We start from the raw sequence: 22,301 nt of genomic DNA on the forward strand, positions 1-22,301 counted from the left end.
AGACATCATCAATCAAGAAACATTTATGATTATTATCAATTTCTTATTATTAAATTCAGAAAAAACTGATATCCTAATCTTTGGACCAAAAACTTCCTCACGAAAAAACCTTGAATACTCTCTAACACTTGACGGGTGCTCCATTAAACCTTCGTCCTCAGTTAAGAACTTGGGTGTGCTCTTCGATACCAATCTTTCATTTGAAAGTCATGTTTCTAGTATCTGTAAAACCGCCTTCTTCCATCTAAAAAATATATCTAAATTACGACATATGCTCTCAATGACAAATGCGGAACAGTTGATTCATGCATTCATGACCTCAAGACTAGATTATTGTAACGCTCTACTGGGTGGTTGTTCTGCTCGGCTTTTAAACAGACTACAGTTGGTCCAAAATGCGGCAGCTAGAGTTCTTACTAGAACCAGAAAGTATGACCATATTAGCCCAGTTCTGTCAACATTACATTGGCTCCCTATTAAACATCGTATAGATTTTAAAATCTTGCTACTTACTTATAAAGCTCTAAATGGTTTAGCTCCCCAGTACCTAAGTGAGCTCTTAATGCATTATAGTCCTTCACGTTTATTGCGATCTCAGAATTCAGGCCAGTTGATAATACCCAGAATATCAAAATCAACTGAAGGCGGCAGATCCTTTTCCTATTTAGCACCTAAACTCTGGAACAATCTTCCTAGCATTGTTCGGGAAGCAGACACACTCTGTCAGTTTAAATCTAGACTAAAAACACATCTCTTTGCTCTTGCATACACATAACACATTATCAATACATTAACATTTTTCAAATCCGTTAAAGGATTGTTACGCTGCAATAATTAGGTCGGCCGGAACCGAGAACATTTCCTATAACACTAGATATACCTGTACATCAGAATAAGAATGGCATCTACGCTAATATCAGTCTCTCTGCTTATCCTGAGGTTTGCCGGGTGCTGGATCCAGGCCGTATCCAGATCAGATGGAGAACCTGTGTCTGGACCTGACTACAACGTAGCCCAGGAGACAATGGGCCTACAGATCCAGTTCTGACTGCATCTATAATTCAGATTTTTAATCCCCGTATCCGCTTACATATATTTATATATAATCTATTTTTAATCTCTATAATAAAAATGTATAATTCAGATTTTGATCTCCATATCCATTTACATATATTATATATATCTTCCAAGGGGTTTTTTCCCTCCTAGGACTTTTTTCCCAGTGTTAGCACGCTGGGTTTTTCTCCTAGGGGGTTTTTTCCACCCCTGGGAGTCAGCCGACATTGGCTTAATGTAGCACCATCTTGTATATGTTACATATTACCACGCTTGCTTGTACAGCTTATTTTTAACCACTTCCCTTTTTTCTGTGCTTCTAATATGTAAAGCTGCTTTGAAACAATTACCAATTGTAAAAGCGCTATATAAATAAATTTGACTTGACTTGAATGTTGAAAACAATTGTGCTGCTTCATATTTTATTAGTGCTGTCAACGTTACCGCGTTAACGCATGTGATTAAATTTTTTCCAGTTTAACGCATTAAAAATATTAACGCAATTAACGCAGCTTCTGTTTTTTCTGTCATCCTTTGGCTAGCATTACAATATATGATCACGCTCTTATTCATGCAAATGCTTTTAAACCATTTATTAAACCAAACATGTCTGTGAATGTCCTGTCACACACATGATGCACAGAAAGTTGGCGCCACTGTGCCAGAATCGAGTTCTCTAAAAAATAACACGCACAATAATGCAAAAAATATCCGTTTTGTCCAGTATTCTCATAAGAGCAGCCTTAAATGAGTTAAAGTCTTAAAACGAAAGTAAAGAGCTGTGAGAAAGTGGGCGCGTGTGAGATCTGCATCATGTGCAGCAGCGACAGCTCTTAAAGTGACAGCAACCACTAATGCCGTCTGTCATTAAAGTTAAAGGGTTAGTTCAACCAAAAATGAAAATAATGTCATTAATTACTCACCCTCATGCCGTTTCACACCCGTAAGACCTTTGTTAATCTTCAGAACACAAATTAAGATATTTTAGTTGAAATCCGATGGCTCCGTGAGGCCTGCATAGCCAGCAATGACATTTCCTCTCTCAAGATCCATAAAGGTACTAAAATCATATCTAAATCGGTTCATGTGAGTACAGTGGTTCAATATTAATATTGTAAAGTGACAAGAATATTTTTGGTGCGCCAAAAAAAACTAAATAACGACTTATTTAGTGATGGCCGATTTCAAAACACTGAATTCATGAAGCATCGGAGCATAATGAATCAACATATCGAATCATGATTCAGATCGCGTGTCAAACCGCCAAACTGCTGAAATCACGTGACTTTGGTCCTCTGAACAGCTGATTCGATACACTGATTCATTTCTGATCCGATGCTTGAAGCAGTGTTTTGAAATCAGTCATCACTAAATAAGTCGTTATTTTGTTTTTTTTGGCGCACCAAAAATATTCTCGTCTCTATAATATTATAATACTATAATATTAATAATATTAATATTGAACCACTGTACTCACATGAACTGATTTAAATATGTTTTTAGTACATTAATGGATCTTGAGAAGGAAATGTCATTGCTGGCTATGAAGGCCTCACTGAGCCATCGGATTTCAACTAAAATATCTTAATTTGTGTTCCGAAGATTAACGAAAGTCTTACGGGTGTGGAACGGCATGAGGGTGAGTAATTAATGACAGAATTTTCATTTTTGGGTGAACTAACCCTTTAATAACAGAAACTAGGACTTGACACCGCACTTGTGTACTGATGCACTCATCATGTTGATTTAATTGCTTCTACTATTCTCATTTGTGAGTCTCTTTGGAAAAAAAGCGTAAATATAAATGTAGGTAAATATGACATTTATTATGGGTTTAAGTGAGAATTGTTCTAAATTCACCTAAAATAAAAGTTGTTATATTTTTGAAGCCTAATACATTTAAAAAGTGAAATAGCTTTCAATTACACTGTAATGTTGAATGGCTATAATTCATGTTTAATATAATTGGGGGACAAATCTATTTCATAGAGACATCAGCTGTAGGCTATTAGTGTCAGTGATACTGGCCTTCATTCATAAAAAGATGCCATTAAACATTTAAAATTTCTTCATGTTGTTTTACTTTGGAGATTAACTGTGAAATTATTACATTATAAAATAAATTAAAAACGTAAGTGTTTTTAATTGCAATTAATCACAGAAAATAATTGTTATTAATCAAGTTCTTTTTTTTAATCAATTGAGAGCACAAATTTTTATGGAAACCATGAAACCATTCAAACATTTGTGGTAAGATTTAAAAAAGAGAGAAATTAATACTTTTATTCATCAAGGATGCATTACATTTATTAAAAGTAACTGCTTTTAATTAGTTAATACCAAAACAAACAAACAAATAAATAATAGTAATAATTAAACATTGAACATCAGCATGACTGCGTGCAACAGTAAATCATACATTTTATTAATTTTTAAAATGACTCCCAGACACTGAGAGAAAAAAAAAAAAAAACATGATATGAACTTTAAATAAAGAAGATGTGATCTCAAGAGGCTCTTCTTATAAATAACTGACTTCTCATAACAGCTGAACTGCTGATCTGTATGTGGTCATGGAGAGATGCATATAAGTTTTGACACATGATATTTTCACAGTTTGACATTCACAGTCTAAGAGAAAGCACACACTTTTCTTTCACACATTTTGTACTTTATTAATGTGTTCATAGTTCAGCAGTGAAGCGGTTTTTATGTAGACTCTGAGCATCATATGAGGAGGAATGAAATCCCCAGATTATTCACACCTCAGAGATGCACTCACAAACAGACAGCAACCACAACAAGTATAGCAGTACATATGAACAAGCTGTTTTTCCTCCCAACAGGTCACACCACAGTTTTTTTTTCTCAGCTGTAAATGATTCCGACCACATCAGCAGCTCAATGTGACTCACAAACTGAGCTGTCAGTGACAAAATCTGACCATTCTGTACATATCAAGCGCTGACTTCTACTAAATCATATATGTTTACTTCAGTGTTTTATTAAGAGTGTTTAAACTTCTACTGTGGAGGTTTGCTGAAACAGAGAAATAAAGACAGAGAGTAAAATAATGTACAGGAAGCAAGAACTGCTTCCTGTAGAGACGCGGTCATGTGTGTGAGTGTGTTTTAATGCATTACATTTTCTAAAGATAATGCATATTGTAAATGTAGTTACAATAATTCATGCGATCATACAATGCGTTATGAGATGCATAACAAGGCATAATTACCCCATTAAAATACTTTAATAATGCATTATACAGAAGCTTGAAGTAAAGAATAAAGTTCAACATATGCCTGTACTATTCACATACCAATAAACTGGGTCTATATTTCTTTAATCAGTTGTATTTTGATAAATATGACACAATATTACATTACAATTTGGCTACATGAGAAGAGTATACACTTTGTGAGCATCATGCAAACTGAGTGGCTACGTCAAAAATCACATACTTCCACACTATATAGTAGGTGAAAAACAGAATGTGACAAAAGAAGCATGTCTAAATTCTTAGAACTATAAAAAATTTGGCAGTGTGTGTTTGTTATATTAATCAGAGCCATTCTAACCATTCCTCCAACAGAGAATTCTCCCGCTTAGAAATTCAGCCTTTCTCATTGGTGTGACTTTCCCAGACTTTATAAAGCATCCACACATGTTCCTCCCTCTCTTCTGCTGCATCTTCTGGTTGTTGCTCGTGTGGGGGAACTCACTAGGGCCTGAGCCGGTATGGCTGCGTCTGCCAGGGCCTCAAAATAGAGCCATGTGAGCAATGACTCTCTCAACCATAAAGAGTCATACTAACAACATTGGAATTTGACTTCACTCAACCCTGAATTCACCATCACTGAAATGCCAACCATCATACATTTCTCTCTCTTCGCTCCCGGCAGTCTCTGCATCTTCATGTCTGGTTTGCGGTCCTCAGTCCCACTGCAGCCAGAAGGTCCCACTGTACAATCAACCATGTGCTCACTCAGGAGAGAAGACTCTTTCAACCACAACAGAGTCAAGAATAACATTGCAAGTTCAAGAGCTTGCAACTTCAGCCATCAAATGGATCCATCACAACCTTCTTCAGAGACTTCTCAAGACTCTCGTTCAACAGCCAAGGCAAACGCAAGTATCGTATCCTTCACTAGACAGAGGTTCGGTGTAAGCTATCGTACACTTTGCTTTGAATTAGAAACTGGTGGTTCTTTAAGATGACTTTATTTTCCCTGCTTCTATTCAGCCACTTTCACTTCCCCATACCCATGTGATTAGTGTGTCTATATGTGTGCGTGTTTTGTAGACCAGTTCTGTGTTTGTGATTTAGTTTAAAACTTTGTGCACAATACATATGAGTTCCCCAGTTCTGATTCTAATGTCACTGAAATTGCTTTAGTAAATTAATCTTGATTCTTCTGTGATCAGGAACTACAGACCAATCTCTAATCTACCATTTCTTGTTAAAATAAATAAGGTGTTTCGTCATTTCTTCTGGCGTTCCTCAAGGCTCAATATTGGGTCCTCTATAATTTAACCTATACATGCTTCCTTTAGCAGTACAAAGTTGTTATAAGTTCATATTTTAGACCTGTCAGGATCATTTTCACAGGATAATAACAATCCCAAATCTCATCCACAAGTTGTAAAGAACTTGGAGGAAGGCTGTAGCAGGAGGTTGAAGTCTGGTGATATTTTATCTTCTCATGGTGATTTGGGCATACTCTACTTGACCTTCCTCTGTAACATTCTGAAAACATACATACATAATAATCATAAAATAGATTAGATTAACTAAATTAGAATAAAATCTTACCAATAATAGATTTGAGATTCAGTGATCATGTTTTTTTTCTTGTAACAGTGATCAGATTTGGCACTGGCCTAATGTAAATGGCCTCTATACTTTTTGTGAAATACTTGTTTTTGTGAAATGCAGCCCAGGACACTAAAAATGCGCAACCTTTTGTGACTGGGGCAGCAATTATTTGTACCTTTTCTACTCCTAAAAGGTGCATACTGCCAACCTTTTAGTGGAAAATAAGGTACAACTGTCTCTTTTAAGTCTGCTGCACCTCTAAAGATACAATTTTTGCACAGTCATATCATCAGCAGAATACTGCATCAGCTGCTCATGCTGATATGAACTAATATCCTGTAAATGGACCTGTTGACCTGTTATTCTGCTAATATATTATGGGATATGAGTCAGCGTTTCTTGCATTGGTCATTGATCTCATGGCTTTTGTATATCTGATAATGTGCTATTGTGTTTTTCTATGTATCCAGATGCTGCACAAGCATACATACATTTGATGCTAAACTGATACAGAGATGAACAACAAATTATCTTACCGTTATGTGTGCATTTCTTGTGTTGAACGTTGGCTCAGCATAAGTGATCTCTTTTTCAGGAGCCTGAACTGTTTCAACAATAATAATAACAGATGAGTTAGACAACAACAATTCAATCTTAACTAGATCTAGTTTTTCACATATAGGCCTATGTTATTATTAGGGCTGACAAAATTAAAGCATTGAAGAGGCTATATGTAACGATTTTCATGTAGTAATAATTGCATTTTTACTGCCAATGTGAACAGCTTAACGAAACTTAAAAAACGAGACCTTCCCCGTCTTCCTGTTTGTCTATGAAAGCCTATATCTGAGGGACTCAGGAAGTTAGGAAAATCAAAAGGATGTGATGTTTATGCTCAGCATCTCTTCGTTCAGTGACAAATGAAATGAATGTTTATGTGTTTATGCATTGTTCAGAATAATGCCGAAACAGACATTCTGTACTGTAATGTCATAGAGTCGTACATCATTGCACAGAGAGTCATCATTCTAACTATACAGGTGCTGGTCATATAATTAGAATATCATCAAAAAGTTGATTTATTTCACTAATTCCATTCAAAAAGTGAAACTTGTATATTATATTCATTCATTACACACAGACTGATATATTTCAAATGTTCATTTCTTTTAATTTTGATGATTATAACTGACAACTAAGGAAAATCCCAAATTCAGTATCTCAGAAAATTAGAATATTGTGAAAAGGTTCAATATTGAAGACACCTGGTGCCACACTCTAATCAGCTAATTAACTCAAAACACCTGCAAAGGCCTTTAAATGGTCTCTCAGTCTAGTTCTGTAGGCTACACAATCATGGGGAAGACTGCTGACTTGACAGTTGTCCAAAAGACGACCACTGACACCTTGCACAAGGAGGGCAAGACACAAAAGGTCATTGCAAAAGAGGCTGGCTGTTCACAGAGCTCTGTGTCCAAGCACATTAATAGAGAGGTGAAGGGAAGGAAAAGATGTGGTAGAAAAAAGTGTACAAGCAATAGGGATAACCGCACTCTGGAGAGGATTGTGAAACAAAACCTATTCAAAAATGTGGGGGAGATTCACAAAGAGTGGACTGCAGCTGGAGTCAGTGCTTCAAGAACCACTACGCACAGACGTATGCAAGACATGGGTTTCAGCTGTCGCATTCCTTTTTAAACCCCAGTGATGGGTAAGTTTAGGGTTTCTTTTAAAAAATAATACGATTGTATAATCAAGATATTTTATCATTAAATGAATACAAATGAGCTTATATGTCTTTGTTTTGATGCAGTTTGAGAAATGCAGAATCTGTGTTCTTGAATGAAATGAGTAAAGTGTGCTGACAAAGATAATTGCCAAACACTCACCTTTTTGATAAATTTTCCTACATTTTCGGAACATGTAAAATATCCCAACTGCAGTGACAGCCAACAGAAATCCAGCAGCAGCAGAAGCAGAGATCAGCACTATCAGAGATACAGAGCCTGTGAAAATACAGAGAGATGATCATTAGTGTGACGGTCTCATCTATTGATATGTAAAAATAATATATTTTGAAGAATGTTGGTAACCAGACAGTTGACGGTAGCCAATGACTTCCATAGTAGGAAAAAAAATACCACGGAAGTCAATTGCTACCAACTGTGCCAACGTTCTTCTAAACTCAAAGAGGTTTGGAACATACAGAGTCCCGGACATGACATGCAATCTTGCGAACGTTTTAGCATATCGAGGGAACAAAATAGTAAATTGTGCACACAATTTAATTTTATTTCTTGCATGTCATGTGCAGGGCTCCGTAGGAACTGTAAAAATCGGCTCAGTAACATCACAGCCACGAGTGTGTTCTATGGGAGTTCCACAGGGCAGTATCTTAGGTCCTTTACTTTTCCTTATGTATATCAATGATCTTCCTTATGTGCTTAATTTTTCTAGTTCTTTGTTATATGCTGATGACACTGTTATTTTTCTGTCTGGTCCAGATATTGACATAATTAATTTCAAACTTAATACAGATCTGCAGCATTTACATAACTGGCTGCTAGATAACCATTTAACACTTAATATAAAGAAAACAGAATGTATGTACTTTTATTCATCTAGGAGACAGCTATCCATATCCAATCCCATCACCTTTTCTAATCAAGAAACTCTCAATTGTATCCACGTATAAGTATTTGGGAGTCTCTCTTGACTCACATCTTACTTATTGTGAACATGTCCAAACTCTAATTATAAAGTTAAATCAAAAGTTATTTGTTTATAGTAAAATTAGACCATATTTGTCTCTTTCTGTCTCTAAAACATATCTTCATGCCATTATTATGTCCACTCTGTCGTATTGTTTATCTGTTTGGTCACTTACAACAAATGAAATTCTTGAACCAGTAATAAGACTCTATAATAGAGCTTACAAGATCCATAACAGGCTTCCAGGCTGGACTCACCACTGTATTGCACTATCTTTGTCTAATGCCTTGACATTTCAGAACTATAAATTAAGCCATGGGATGAACTTGTACTGTCAAATCTTAAATGGACACACCTCAACGGCACTTACTGCGCTGGTTCCAAAACCCAGCTTTAGGTTCGAGCGCACTACGAGATCTGTCTCTAATGGACTTTTGCCTGTACCGGCCTTTAGGAACTGCTATGGACAGAGATCTTTTTTTCATGTGCTTACTAAAGCCTGGAATGAGATCCCACAGCACATCAGAACTATAACATCAATAAGTCTATTTAAAATAACATTTGCTCGCCATCTAATGGACAGGTCACATCTGTGACCACTGAGGTGGCTCCATGGTCTCCCCCTAATGCTCTTTCTCTTGGTTTGTGTATTTTTCGTTGTCTTGTCTTGGAGTTTGTTGTGTGTGTGGTATTTATGTTCTGCAGAGCAGGAACCTGCTGAAAAACTGTTTTATACTGAGTCAGGCCCGATTGTTTTTAATCTTTTCTTGCTTAAAAAATACAAATAAATAAATAAATAAACATAAGGGTGAGTAAATGATGACAGATTTTTCATTTTTGGGTGAACCGAGGCCCTGTCCACACAAACACAGGTATTTTCAAAAACCGCAGCTTTTTCTATGCGTTTTTGGTTTATGGTTTGCCCACATGCAAATGCACTGTCAGGCCATTGAAACCTAATTTTTTTGAAAATTACAGCCAGGGTGAAAATTTTCACAAACTCTGATTGCAGTGGTGTTGTGTAGACAGGGAAACCAGATATTTTGATGTTGGTAGTGATGGGCGCTTTCGAAACCCTGCTTCATGAAGCTTCGAAATCTTTACAAATCTTTTGTTTTGAATCAGTGGTTCAGAGCATGTTTTAAACTGCCAAAGTCACGTGATTTCAGTGAACGAGGCTTCGTTATGTCATAACTGCTTCGAAACGTTCACCGCTGGGGGCGATCTATGTGAATCCATGAATCATGTCACTGAGATCGCCCCCTAGTGGCGAATCATTGAACACATTTTTTCCTCATTAATGTACACACAGCACCCCATGTTGACAGAAAAACACAGAATTGTTGACATTTTTGCAGATTTATTAAAAAAGAAAAACTGAAATATCACATGGTCCTAAGTATTCAGACCCTTTGCTGTGACACTCATATATTTAACTCAGGTGCTGTCCATTTCTTCTGGCTTTGTTACATCATAACTGCTTCGAAACGTTTCGAAACTTCAATGGTTCACTGCTGGGGGCGATCTCTGTGAATCCATGAATCATGCGGAGTCACTGAGATCGCCCCCTAGTGGCGAATCATTGAACAAGTATCTGTCTATTACCTGATCTCTGATGAGTTTTACACATTTGTAGACATCTTAATGAGGTATTTTTAAATGAATAGTAGTTAATAGTCTCTGTTTAACTGACCCATCCATAGAATAAACAAAACAAGCCCTGAAAATTGATAAAAAGAATACATATTATAAAAAACACTTAATATTTAATGGTATTAGATGATTAGATAATTACATTTAATAGGTTATATTTTCAATAAAACATTGCAGAGGATTTGTAAAAGCTGTTTTTATGCATGTTTGGCATGAGTTTTGTTTCAGTTCTGTCTTTCAGTTTTATGAGTAAGTCCTTGCATTTAGATCCATATCTTTGCCTGTCTTCTCATCTACTCCACTCAATCATGTTTACATTTGCATTGGGAAATTTCACGGTCAAAGTCAGAGAAAGTGAGGCTGAATGTGAAGCGTGAAAGCCATGTTTTTGCCTATATATGATTAATATACATTTAGTTCTGGTCAAGAAATAGTCAACACTATGAATTTGCACTTCATAATTCACCACATTTTCATCAACCCTCTCAGCGCTGCCATACCTGCACATGTGTGACAGAGGTGAGTGATGTCCAGATGTTGAGTCTGGTTGCTGATGGGATTGTTCAGCACACAGCTGTAGGTGTTTTTATCCTGATTTTCCACCTCCAGAGGTAGAGAGAGACTGATGCTGAGATCAGACACACTGATGCTGGACAATAAACTGTTTCCTTTGTACCAGGAGAGAGTCACATGACTCACATTCACAGCTGAACACACCAATGAACATGATGATGAAGAACATTGTGAAGAGTTACTGCTGATGACAGGAACAGGCAGAACACTGTAGACAGTGAGACTGAATCTCTTTCTCGCACTGTTGATCTTTAATTTATAATCTCCATAATGTTCAGTTGTGGTGTTTGTGATGGTCAGAGATCCAGTTTGATGATCCATCTTCAGTCTGTCTCTGAATCTCCCATCAAGAACATCATCATATACAGTCATGCTGTCCTCCAGTACACTGATTTCAGCTATTAAAGTGTTATTAGTTCCATATCTCCACTGAATCACATCATCATCCATCATTTCAGTAAGATTTGTGTTTAGAGCGACTGAATCTCCCTCCTTCACTGACACTGACTTCACTGCATCATCACCAAACACATCTGAAAAACAGAGTCTATCAGATTAAAGGTCCCAAATAACGTTATGTTGGTTTACTTTAGTAGGATGTTTGTATATGTAATTACAGTATATGTAAAAGTGAAAGTGAAGAACACAAAACAGCAGCGCAGCAAAGAAGCTGAATGAAAAGACAAATAAATTAACATAAAAGGTAAAAATGGGCAAAGTTGAAGGAATCTGAATCTGGTTATCTGTGATGACAGTTCTGAATCCACACCAGCATTTGAAGTAATATACTTAAAAATGAAATCCAAAATATCTGAAAGCAAATTTATCTCAATGATATTACATGTATAAAAACTGAATCAGCAATACAAAACACATGAATTACTTACCAGCTAGTTTGCACAAACACAAGCAGAACAAAACGACAACATGAACCATTTTCACTGAGTGCTTTATAATGCTGGAGATGTCTGAAAACAGACTGACAGAAGTGAGATAATGAAGTGTGTGTGAATCCTCCCCAAACAGGATCTGACCCCTCTTCCCTGAAAGAGCTCTGTGACCACAATATTACGCAATATCCACAATACGTGCGAAATGGGGTGATCCCCTTTGGTGGGTTTTCCGTTCTGTGGGAGTGGATGGAGGTGGGTGGAAGTCAAGTTCACAGCCCCTTTAAAAAAATGCGGAGATTTTCCTTAACTTCCATTTTTCTCCGGCACGGTACACAGGCTGTGTGTTGATTGTGTAGCAAGAACTATTTGATGTGCGTCAAGCACTGAGATTGTAAACGCCTGAGGGTGTTCAGCTGCATCAACATTTTCAGGTGTGATCCGGGCAGTATTGATTTAATTGTATTTTCTTTAATTTGGTATTTTGTTTTTTGTTTATTGTGTTCTTGAGAATTGTGTGAGGCTGTTGTTATCTTTGATTGTCTGTTTTCAATTCCCTTATAACCAACAAGGGCTATTATCTGCTGGGAGGGTTTACTGTATTTTGTTTTGTTTGTTTGTGGATTGTGGTTTTGGTTGTTTGTTTGCTTCACAGGTTTGTGGGAAAGTAAATTTTTTGAGGTTTTGTTTACATTGAATTTACTGGGGTTTTCTGTTTCTTTTTTCCCCTTTCCAAATGTTGAATTGATAGTGAAAGTTAACTGATACTGGTTAAGCACACTGACATATAGTGCAACTGTGCCTCTGCTGACCTGGATTCAAATCACGACTCGAGGTCCTTTTCTGATCCTGTTCCTCTCACTCCACCCAAAAGCTTGCCTGTCAATCTACACTGTCTTGTCCATGAATGCATACAAAAAGAATTGTCTTTGAAAAGAAAAGAAAAGAAAAGAAAAGAAAAGAAAAGAAAAGAAAAGAAAAGAAAAGAAAAGAAAAGAAAAGAAAAGAAAAGAAAGGAGGGTACAGTGTGGTGTATTTAATGTTAAGAAAAATACAAAAGTATGTTATTAGGTTTATATAAATGCCATGTAGTACAGGTTGTCATTCAGGAAGATTGTAATTATGATAATCAGTTATGTATGTGTTAAACTGAGTAGAGCATTAGTGCCCCCTCATAGCTGAGTGTTTTATGAGCTGGCGACCTTGTTTTGATGCATTGTGTATATTGCACAGACGATTATTAAACTTTGGTTTTGTTTCCTTCAACCATGGCTTCAGTGAGTCCAAAAATGAACTTTCTGTTTCTTCGAAATCCCAGGTGGCTGCTCGTCCACAACATACAGTTAATGTGAAATTATTTTCCATAATGATTTAGTTTTTGCGTGTATTTTGAATTGTACTGTGCAGTATGATGTGTTTAAGGTTTAAAAGAAACGTCATTAACTTAAGAGTTCATGAATAGGCTAATGCATGCAGGATCTTGTCTGTGACTTATATGATGCTTTCCCCAGAATCAGTGATGGATTCACTTCCAGATTCATGCTCCTATTTCAATGGAAAAGGAGCTTTGTGTGGAGTGAGTCAGACTGCTATATTCATGTTAGGACAGATCTTTAAATACCTTAGAATGCAGGTCTGTTTAAATGCATGTGTTAAAACATTACCCTGCCTTTTATTGAAAGAGACTTTGTGAGGTCTTATAAGATATCTTGTGTAGAAAATTATGTATTGTTAATGTGTTTTATCTATGTTTTTGCACTGTGGCAATAGCTGACATGGTATACCAATATGTGGCTGAATGGAACTGAATTGAACTCAAGTTATCTGTGACTATCTGTCTGTCTGTCTGTCTGTAGTTCTGTCTATCTATCTATCTATCTATCTATCTATCTATCTATCTATCTATCTATCTATCTATCGTTTTATGCTTTATGATGTGCAAAACTGAGTAGCTAGATGATGTGGTGGTTGAACAAGTAGTTTTGAGAATTTCAGTTTTGATCTGAGAAATGTGCCAAAGCGACTGAGAAAAACTGTAATGCAGTGTCAGGCAGCTCCGTCCGTTTTACTTTCACTTTGATGTAAAGACGTATTCGGGTATTCCCGGACTTTCGGCTCGGTGGAGGCGCCTGATATGGTGTCTATATATATAGGCGCTGATTTATGTTTCTGCCAATGGGTGCCCACCCAGTGCCCCACATCACCCCCCATTACATCCATATTATATTATAGATAAATCCGCACTTAATTTGTGTTCCCAATGGTCTCGTAGTATTTTGTTAAGAGTCAAGAGGTTCAGCCCTGCTTTAATTATCAGTGGTTCGAATCTGCCATCATATATTTTTTTTCCTCATAGCCTATAAAGTTCAATGAAGTTCATTAATGTTATTATATCAAGAGCAGGGACATGTTTGAGTGCATTTAGTGGTTTCCCTGGAAAGAAAAGTCAAGATTGACGCACATTCCTCAGCATGATTTCAAAATCAACACGTTTCAGCGCTAGTTCGCTTCTTATTTAACTCAAATCAACCTCAACTGGATGTTTCATTTGCATTATATCCGTGCGGCAAGATGACAATTTCGACCCAAAAGCACATTCTTTTCACGAGTGTTGTCGCGAGTCATGCTCTTGCTGATCTGATGCAAGAAGAAACTCGAAGTTTGACATTAAAATATCCCCATAGAAATAAATATAATAATAACAGAAATAAACTATAAGAAAGGGTGAATATCGTGTCTGAAAGCTCCAATATATTTTTTATTGGTTAAAATCAACGGAGAATATCGTATTTTCACGTGGGTGCGGGGGCTGGATCGGCGCCTGGTCGCTATATAAACACATTGCAGCTTACTTTCATTTTTATTACCAGTACCTATGCGATGCTCTAAGATATAAAGATTACAATTCAATTTCCTTTGAATTAACACGTCGTGTTTTTATTATCCTAAATAATAACAATCAACTTTAATAAAATTAAATAATTTCTTGACGGCGTTTTTGTGTCAGATTGGAAGAGACAGACTCAATTACCTACAATAAAATCAACGGAGGAATCGATATACAATGGGACGCTGTTTTGTGCTCACTCTATTTGTTTTGCTCGTCAATGGTAAGACCTTTTTGATTTTATAGTTTAAACGCATTTTGCAGTTCTATTAACATCGACTCTTAAAATCGTATATTAAGTTCCATTCTACTAAGATTATTACGTTCGGTTTTCCTGGTTTTAATTCGGTGAATAATTTTAATTCTGAAAAAAATGGCATAAAGGAGTAGCCTAGAGAAGAAAATGTTAAGACTGGTGATGGGAGGAACAAAGCTACTTTCAAATGGCGCTTTTCCACTACGTGGAATGACTTAGCACGGATCGCTTACTTGCGGTTTGCTTTTCCACTGCAGTTTAGTACAGCTTCAAACAAGTCTGAAGTTTGAATCTCGTTCATCACTACAATCTTATTTTATTAGCATAAAGTCGTTAGCCTACATGCTAATAGCCAAATTCCCCAACACATCAACTTACGCGACGTTTATCACATTTAGAATACATAATAATAATAATAATAATAATAATAATAATAATAATAATAATAAGAAGAAGAAGAAGAAGAAGAAGAAGAAGAAATAGAAAGGATTAATTCATTGCTTTACAGGGTTTGTTAGTTCAGTTTAACAGTAGCTAGTTTACCTCACCTCCCTTTCTGAGTCGTTCGTTCATCCCGTGACATGATGGAGACTCTGGAAACCCCTATTTGTTGTATGTAGATTTCTGATTGAAAGGGTTTTTCAGTGTAATTGTAGGTTTTCCCCCAGTGGTTCTCAAATCTATCCTGGAGAACCCCCAGCCCTGCACTTTTTTGTATGTCTCCTTCATCTATCACACCTGATTCATCTCGTGAGATCATCAGTAGAGACTGGATTTGTCAGATATAGAGAGACATTCAAAATGTTCAGGGCTGGTGCTCCACCAGGACAGGTTTGAGAACCACTGTGTCACGGATGGCACAGAGACAAGAAGGTTAGATCCAAACGCAGCTTTAATGGGGCAATCCAAAAACATAATCCATCAGGCAAGAGGCAAAATCCAACAGGCAGTCCACACAAAACAAGAAACACAAACGGAAAAACCAGTGACCATAAATGAAACCTCGATAACAAAAGCAGAAACAAGCTAGGTATAAATAGACAGACACTAATAACATAACACAAGACAGCTGGGTGCAATGAAGTGGTAATGAGTCCGGGAAGTGGGTTATGGTAAATGAAGTCCAAGTGGTGAGGTAATAGTCCGGGGTGGAGTGCCCTCTGGTGGCTAAGTGGGACACTTCAACTGGTGATCATGACACACTGTTCAGTACCTTAGATTTAAGCCTATATCCAATCCTAACCTCTTGCATTTAGATAGGGCAACATTATTGTGGTCTGTTTTCCTCATTCACTGGTCTCAACAATGTGGCTGATCTCAGGTTTTATATTGTTAGTAACTGTTTCTTTGTGTCTTCAGGTATATTTGGTGATGATGTGGTGACAGTGTCAGTGATGGAGGGAGATTCAGTCACTCTAAACACTGATATTACCAAAAGACAACATGACAAGATGCTGTGGTACTTTGAAGACACTCGCATGGCTCTAATCAATGGACATACCAATACAAGCTGCTTATATGATGGTGAAGACGGGAGATTCAGAGACAGACTGAAGGTGGACTATGAGAATGGATCTCTGACCATCACAAACATCAGACCTGAACACGCTGGACGTTATGAAACAGAGCTCATCAGGAGCGAAAGTTCAGGCAAAAGGCAAAGCTTAAACAGAAACCGAAGGTGTGACAGCACAAAAATCACCAAAAAAACCAGCAGCACCACTGATGACACCATCAAAACATTCAATTTGATAATCATGGGTAAGTCACTCAATGTTATTCTCAGGAGAAGTGAGAATGGGCGAATTTACCAGAATTAATGTCCCCCAGTGATACCATTGTGTAGCGTTTACCCCAGTAAGTTGAATGAATGGATCTGTCTGAGCTTGTGAGTGGAGGCGGGGCTTATTAACATATTCATAGGTCTGTGTATATTAAATGAGGCAAGGGTGTAGATTCGCATTCAAGCTATTGTAAGGCATTAAAAAATATTTTACAGCAAAAATCGTTTATATATGTAATTGTGGTGATCAAAGATGAATTTTAAGGGATAAAATCATTGACTACAGGTAGACTTCAAGAAACTTTAAAACTTTTTTTTGCTGTGACCTCAAACAGAACCTCTTGAAGTTAGAAAGTTACATTTGGATGTTCTAGATTTCCAGATGTAATTTAGTCTACATGTAACAATCCCTAAGCAAGTTATAGACATTAAAGGGTTAGTTCACCTAAAAATGAAAATTATGTCATTAATGACTCACCCTCATGTCGTTACAAACCCGTAAGACCTCCGTTCATCTTTGGAAGACAGTTTAAGATATTTTAGATTTAGTCCGAGAGCTTTCTGTCCCTCCATTGAAAGTGTTTGTACGGTGCACTGTCCATGTCCAGAAAGGTAATAAAAACATCATCAAAGTAGTCCATGTGACATCAGTGGGTTAGTTAGAAGTTTTTGAAGCATCTAAAATACATTTTGGTCCAAAAATAACAAAAACTACGACTTTATTCAGCATTGTCTTCTCTTCCAGGTCTGTGTATATCTGCTTTCAATCCACAGTGACGCTGCTGCTTCTTCTTCTTCTACGGCGGTTGGCATCAAGCATTACCGCCCCCTTCTGCTCTGGATAGTGACGCGATTAGGACATCCGCGACATGCACACCTACGCACCATTTTAAAAATATAGCAATACCAAAATACAAACGATGTAGAATAGCTTGAATACAGCGTGCATCTCCCTCAGACTGTAAACGAAGCTCGGGCGCACTACATAACACGTCGTCAGCGTCACTGTCCGGAGCAGAAGGGGGCGGCAATGCACCAATAAGCTGGATGCCAACCACCGTAGAAGAAGAAGAAGCAGCAGCGTCACTGTGGATTGAAAGCAGATATACACAGACCGGGAAAAGAAGACAATGCTGAATAAAGTCAAAAACTTCTAACTAACCCACTGATGTCACATGGACTACTTTGATGATGTTTTTATTACCTTTCTGAACATGGACAGTATACCGTACAAACATTTTCAATGGAGGGACAGAAAGCTCTCAGACTAAATCTAAAATATCTTAAACTGTGTTCGGAAGATGAACGGAGGTCTTACGAGTTTGGAACGACATGAGGGTGAGTCATTAATGACATAATTTTCATTTTTTGGTGAACTAACCCTTTAATTATATTATTGTTATAGGTGACACAATATCTGACAGAGACAAACGGGATACCACAGAGATGCTGAGAATCTCCTCTTTACATTTAAGAACAATAGTTATTTTTAGCCATGGGCAGCTGTCTCAGTCTTTAAGAGTTAATAAAAACAGCAACTCTGCATAACTTTTACAGATCCCTCAGTTCTTATCTCTGAAAAGCTAATGTTGATTCTTGTTTTATTACGAGCTCTGTCACGTTGTCTTTTTGCCTGCAGACTCTCCTCTGTTTGGTGTGTGTTTCAAATGGGTGATTCTCCAGAGATGTCAACTTTTCTCGCTTGATGTGACAACTAACCTATACTAAACCAAAGATTATAGAATAACACAAGACGTGTCACTCATATTGTTTTGAATAGGAGAAAGTAATAAGGAATAAGTCCCGCCTTCTAAATAAGAGCCAATCACCGATTGGTAAAGTCATCGCGTCACTGCAGCAGCCGTTAGAAGCACCGGTTCCTATAGAAACAGTCAGACGTCTGAAATGAGGCACGAAATGCACATTTAGGACTGCGCATGTGCATGAGCTTGATCCAGCCTGAAAAACACATTTTTTTTTCATGATTCGAGCGTTTAGAAACAAAATGTATGAGACAATTGTTGTCAGATTTCATTGTGATTTCAAATATGAAATTTAATCGAAAGCTTGGCAAACAGCTTTGGAGAATTTGATGTTTCCCCATTCAAAGAGATAGAAGATGCACTTGAATGCCCGAGAGGCGTTTCAAAGATGACCGCCGAGTGAAATGACTTGTCTTAAAGGGACTTTGACTAAACCCACACCAGACACGTGGGTTTGATCTAAAATTTGGCTGGAAACAACCCAGCATTTTTAGGGTGTATGGAATTCACCTTGAAGACCATCCTGTCAGATCTAAAATATAAACTATTACAGTGACCATGTAAATCAGTGCAAGTCAAAAACATGTTTTGGAAGAAGGATTTTGAACAAAACGTTGACATAGTGTACCTTTCATTATCTGGTCTTTAATTTCTTGTTATACATCACAAAATGGAAGAAAAGATGACCACAAGTTCTGTTGAACTGTATGCAACTAAACAGTGGCATTGCAGAATGTTCCCTGTTTTTAAAAGGTTTTCATGCAGCTATACAAACTCAATCAATTCTTGTGGTTCTGTGTATTTATTTATTCTTTATTGGTTTGTGTTTTCCAGCTTCTCAGTCTGATGAAGTTGAAGTCAATGAAGAAGTCAATGAAGAACCCCATATGGAGAAGCACAAGTTTGACTCGAGTATGTTTTCTTTCTTCCTTTTTTCTAGATTATATAACATTTCTTTTAATTTGAAAGTGAAAGTGGAAGGAATGTGACATGCAGCCTAGTATAGTGTCCCATACTCAGAATTTGTGCTCCACATTTCACCCATCCAAATGCACACACACACACACAGCAGTGAGTATTGAACAAACACACACTGTGAGCAGTGGGCAGCTATTCTCGCTGCTGCATCCGGGGAGTGATTGGGGGTTAGGTGTCTTGCTCAAGGGCACCTCAGTTGTGGGTAATGAGAGTGGAAAAGAGCAGTTTATTCACTTCCCCACCTACTGCCAGTACTGAGACTTGAACCCACAAGCGCTGTTTTTTCCTCTCCCCCCACCTACATTTTCTGCCAGTACTGAACCCACGACCTTCAGGTTACAAGTCCAACACTCTAACCATTAGGCCACAAGTCCTCCAAAAGGCGGATTCAAACCTGGGTCAATCACGTCACAAGTTAGTTCTATGCATTTCACGTGCTTCTGCCCATGCCACTGAATTTATAAATGCACTGCATACAACTTACAACTTTACTTTATACAATAGTTTACCTAAATTACTATATGACTGTAGTTCATTTGAACACACAATACTACTTCTATAGATAACGCTTGCCAAACTTTATACTAAACACTTTTTAATAGAAAAAAGATAAATAATAAAACGCTGTATCCTTGGGAAGCACATAACATCCTCCCTCCATAGGTTTCATTCGACAAACCACTGTTACATGGTACTGGAAAGGTAAACAGAAAAATGCCAGCTTTGCAAACTAATTAAAAGGTCACGATGACAGATGTTAGGAGACAAAACACGACAGCTGTCCTCTGATTCTAGACTATAACAGCACTTACTGTTGCCGTCTTGATTGCTTCTATTGTTCTCCTCATTTGTAAGTTGCTTTGGATGAAAGCGTCTGTTAAATGATTGAATGTAATTAAGGTCACAGGTAGTGAAAAGGTATCTCTAATTTCTGGAGGCCAACCTCATATCTTCCATACAGTGTGGTTATAAAACTGGTGATGTTCATTTCTAATTCTCCTTTGGAAAAATCATTTGGTAATATACTCACATTTCATAAATTGTTCCAGTATGGAATAACAGAGAAATGAGGCTTTCACATCTCCACTTTGGACATATATAAATGTATCTATAGAGAGAATATATTCATTTAAAATGGTGTAAACACTATGTCAGATTCACTCACACTAATGACTGTCTCTATCATTCCTGATTTAGGTCAGACTTCAGCTGCTGTAGCAGGAATATGTGTTGCTGTGGTTCTGCTGGTGTTTTCAGCAGCTGTTGGTGTGATTTACTATCACCGCAGGAGATCGAAAAATGGCAAGTATCCCCTACAGATACTGTAATGAGAGGGAAATGTGTTTATGCAAACAGATATCTGAATACTTGATTCTGATTGGTCAGTTGTGAAGTGAAGCGTTCTATGGCTGAATTCCAAATGGTGAGGGTACAGTACTTTTAGTGGCATTTCCAATGAAAGTGAACACCTTCATTAAGGGCCTTTCACAAGTCTGTTAGTGACATGGTATGGTCATTTTAAAGAAGTAACTTTTTCATTTATGTGGCGAGTCTTAATGATTTACTTTAAACGGCAGGTATAAATTAAATAAGTCCAGATTTGTTTTGTTTGTGATATACTAAACATATTTTTGTCATGCATTTCATATGAAGTTTAAATAAGTATGGTGGTAAGAAATGTGTTTAATAATAGATGCATTCTCAGTCAGTCAGGGTTCAGATAATATCTATATTAATTTCACACATCTAGTATAAATATGTGGTCTTGTTTCATCAATACATTTCATCAATATTTTTTCTATACATTGTTGATATGGCAACTAGTAAGTACACTAGCCTATGGATGTACATTATCTCTGAGTGTTTAATTGTGTGCATATGTGATTATTTTTCAATGCAGATAAGGAGAAAAACAAGAACAAAGCTCAGGTAAGATACTGACTTTACATCCGACCGTAAGATCAGTGTTTGATTTTACCTGCACTACAAAATCATCCAAATGACAAATAAAACTTTTTAACAGAAACTAATTCAGTGATAGATGACAGATCGAGTCTGATTTTGACCTCTAAAGTCTGAGTTTCTGTAATTGCAAACAACATTGTTAATTTCTCTCTTTTTACTTTTTTATTCTTTTCTTACAGGAGAAAGAAGATCTTAACAGCATCTTTGTATAATGAGAAAACAGTGTGTATGTGAAGTTTTAGCTCAAAGATAAAACTGCCACGCTTTGGGGTTGGGGGGGGGGGGGGTTAACTGTTAACACAGCTCTTTCTCCATCGTTATTTTAATCTCTCTTGTCAATGCCATGACTGAACTTTCAGGAGAACTTTTTGGACTATGACAAAAGATAAAAAACGCAAATCTAAATCGATGGATTCATCTTTAAGTCTCGGTGCTTGTGTTACGGTGGACTTTGAATCAGACTCAGGTGCACTCGTTCCACTACCTGAAACTCCGTTGAAGGAACCAATGCACAAAAGAGGCAGGAATGATGATGTTAATGGCGAGGATGACCTGCAGTCTCCTTTAGCCACGGTAATTATAACGTCTCTCAAGTCCGTCATTAATGAAAGAGCCGACATCCTTGATAAACGCATCGAGGAAGTGAAAATATCAGTTGAATTTCTGACAGAAGAAATAAAGGATGTCGAAGGAAAAGTGGAGCGAGTGGATAAACGGGTCACAACTGCAGAAAAAAGAATTGGTGAGCTGGAAAACAAAGTACAGGATCTCTCCAGATACCAGAGGTGGTGGAATCTGTGCCTTTACGGTTTGCCTGAACAACCAGGAGAAAACATCAGACAGAAAGTATTGGATATTTGTGAGGCTGTCATCCCCTCTGCTGGCAAAGCTCAGGAGTTCATCGATGTGGTACACCGTTTGGGGAAAGTAAGGAGCGAGAAAGCTCAGTCCTCCAGTCAAAAACCTCGA

The 22,301-nt window shown here is 37.3% G+C and overlaps 2 protein-coding genes across 3 annotated transcripts; one reads left to right on the forward strand and one right to left on the reverse strand.

Annotated features, from left to right (window-relative positions):
• Window positions 1–3,395: 3,395 nt before the first annotated feature.
• On the reverse strand, window positions 3,396–15,902 carry LOC125263342 (CD48 antigen-like). 2 transcript variants are annotated; one of them, XM_048182350.1, is made up of 5 exons: window positions 15,392–15,902; window positions 10,738–11,343; window positions 7,762–7,878; window positions 6,409–6,476; window positions 3,396–5,803 (listed from the first exon to the last, which is right to left on the reverse strand). In XM_048182350.1, exons 1-5 carry the CDS (start codon window positions 15,414–15,416, stop codon window positions 5,750–5,752), a joined length of 870 nt encoding a protein of 289 aa, XP_048038307.1. In that variant the 5' UTR covers window positions 15,417–15,902; the 3' UTR covers window positions 3,396–5,749. The 2 variants fall into 2 exon arrangements, with proteins under 2 accessions (XP_048038307.1, XP_048038306.1); XM_048182349.1 differs by lacking the exon at window positions 15,392–15,902 and adding an exon at window positions 11,698–12,066 and having other exon boundaries at window positions 3,397–5,803.
• Window positions 14,563–21,609, forward strand: LOC125263348. Its single transcript, XM_048182359.1, has 6 exons — window positions 14,563–14,810; window positions 16,203–16,604; window positions 19,224–19,301; window positions 20,565–20,669; window positions 21,268–21,296; window positions 21,512–21,609. The coding sequence occupies exons 1-6, from the start codon at window positions 14,765–14,767 to the stop codon at window positions 21,542–21,544; spliced, it is 693 nt and encodes a 230-aa protein (XP_048038316.1). The 5' UTR covers window positions 14,563–14,764; the 3' UTR covers window positions 21,545–21,609.
• The last annotated feature ends 692 nt before the right edge of the window (window positions 21,610–22,301 follow it).

The sequence above is a fragment of the Megalobrama amblycephala genome, linkage group LG2 (assembly GCF_018812025.1).
Source record: "Megalobrama amblycephala isolate DHTTF-2021 linkage group LG2, ASM1881202v1, whole genome shotgun sequence".
NCBI classification, from domain to species: Eukaryota; Metazoa; Chordata; class Actinopteri; order Cypriniformes; family Xenocyprididae; genus Megalobrama; species Megalobrama amblycephala.

Excerpts from the sequence above, each read along its gene's own strand:
- LOC125263348 (XM_048182359.1), top strand. The coding sequence starts at position 14,765 with ATGGGACGCTGTTTTGTGCTCACTCTATTTGTTTTGCTCGTCAATG. Across the intron at positions 16,605-19,223 it reads ATTCAATTTGATAATCATGG|CTTCTCAGTCTGATGAAGTT; the intron begins GTAAGTCACTCA and ends TGTGTTTTCCAG. Across the intron at positions 21,297-21,511 it reads AAAACAAGAACAAAGCTCAG|GAGAAAGAAGATCTTAACAG; the intron begins GTAAGATACTGA and ends CTTTTCTTACAG.
- LOC125263342 (XM_048182349.1), bottom strand. The coding sequence starts at position 11,746 with ATGGTTCATGTTGTCGTTTTGTTCTGCTTGTGTTTGTGCAAACTAGCT. Across the intron at positions 11,344-11,697 it reads GTGTTTGTGCAAACTAGCTG|ATGTGTTTGGTGATGATGCA; the intron begins GTAAGTAATTCA and ends TCTGTTTTTCAG. Across the intron at positions 7,879-10,737 it reads CCTCTGTCACACATGTGCAG|GCTCTGTATCTCTGATAGTG; the intron begins GTATGGCAGCGC and ends GTATTTTCACAG.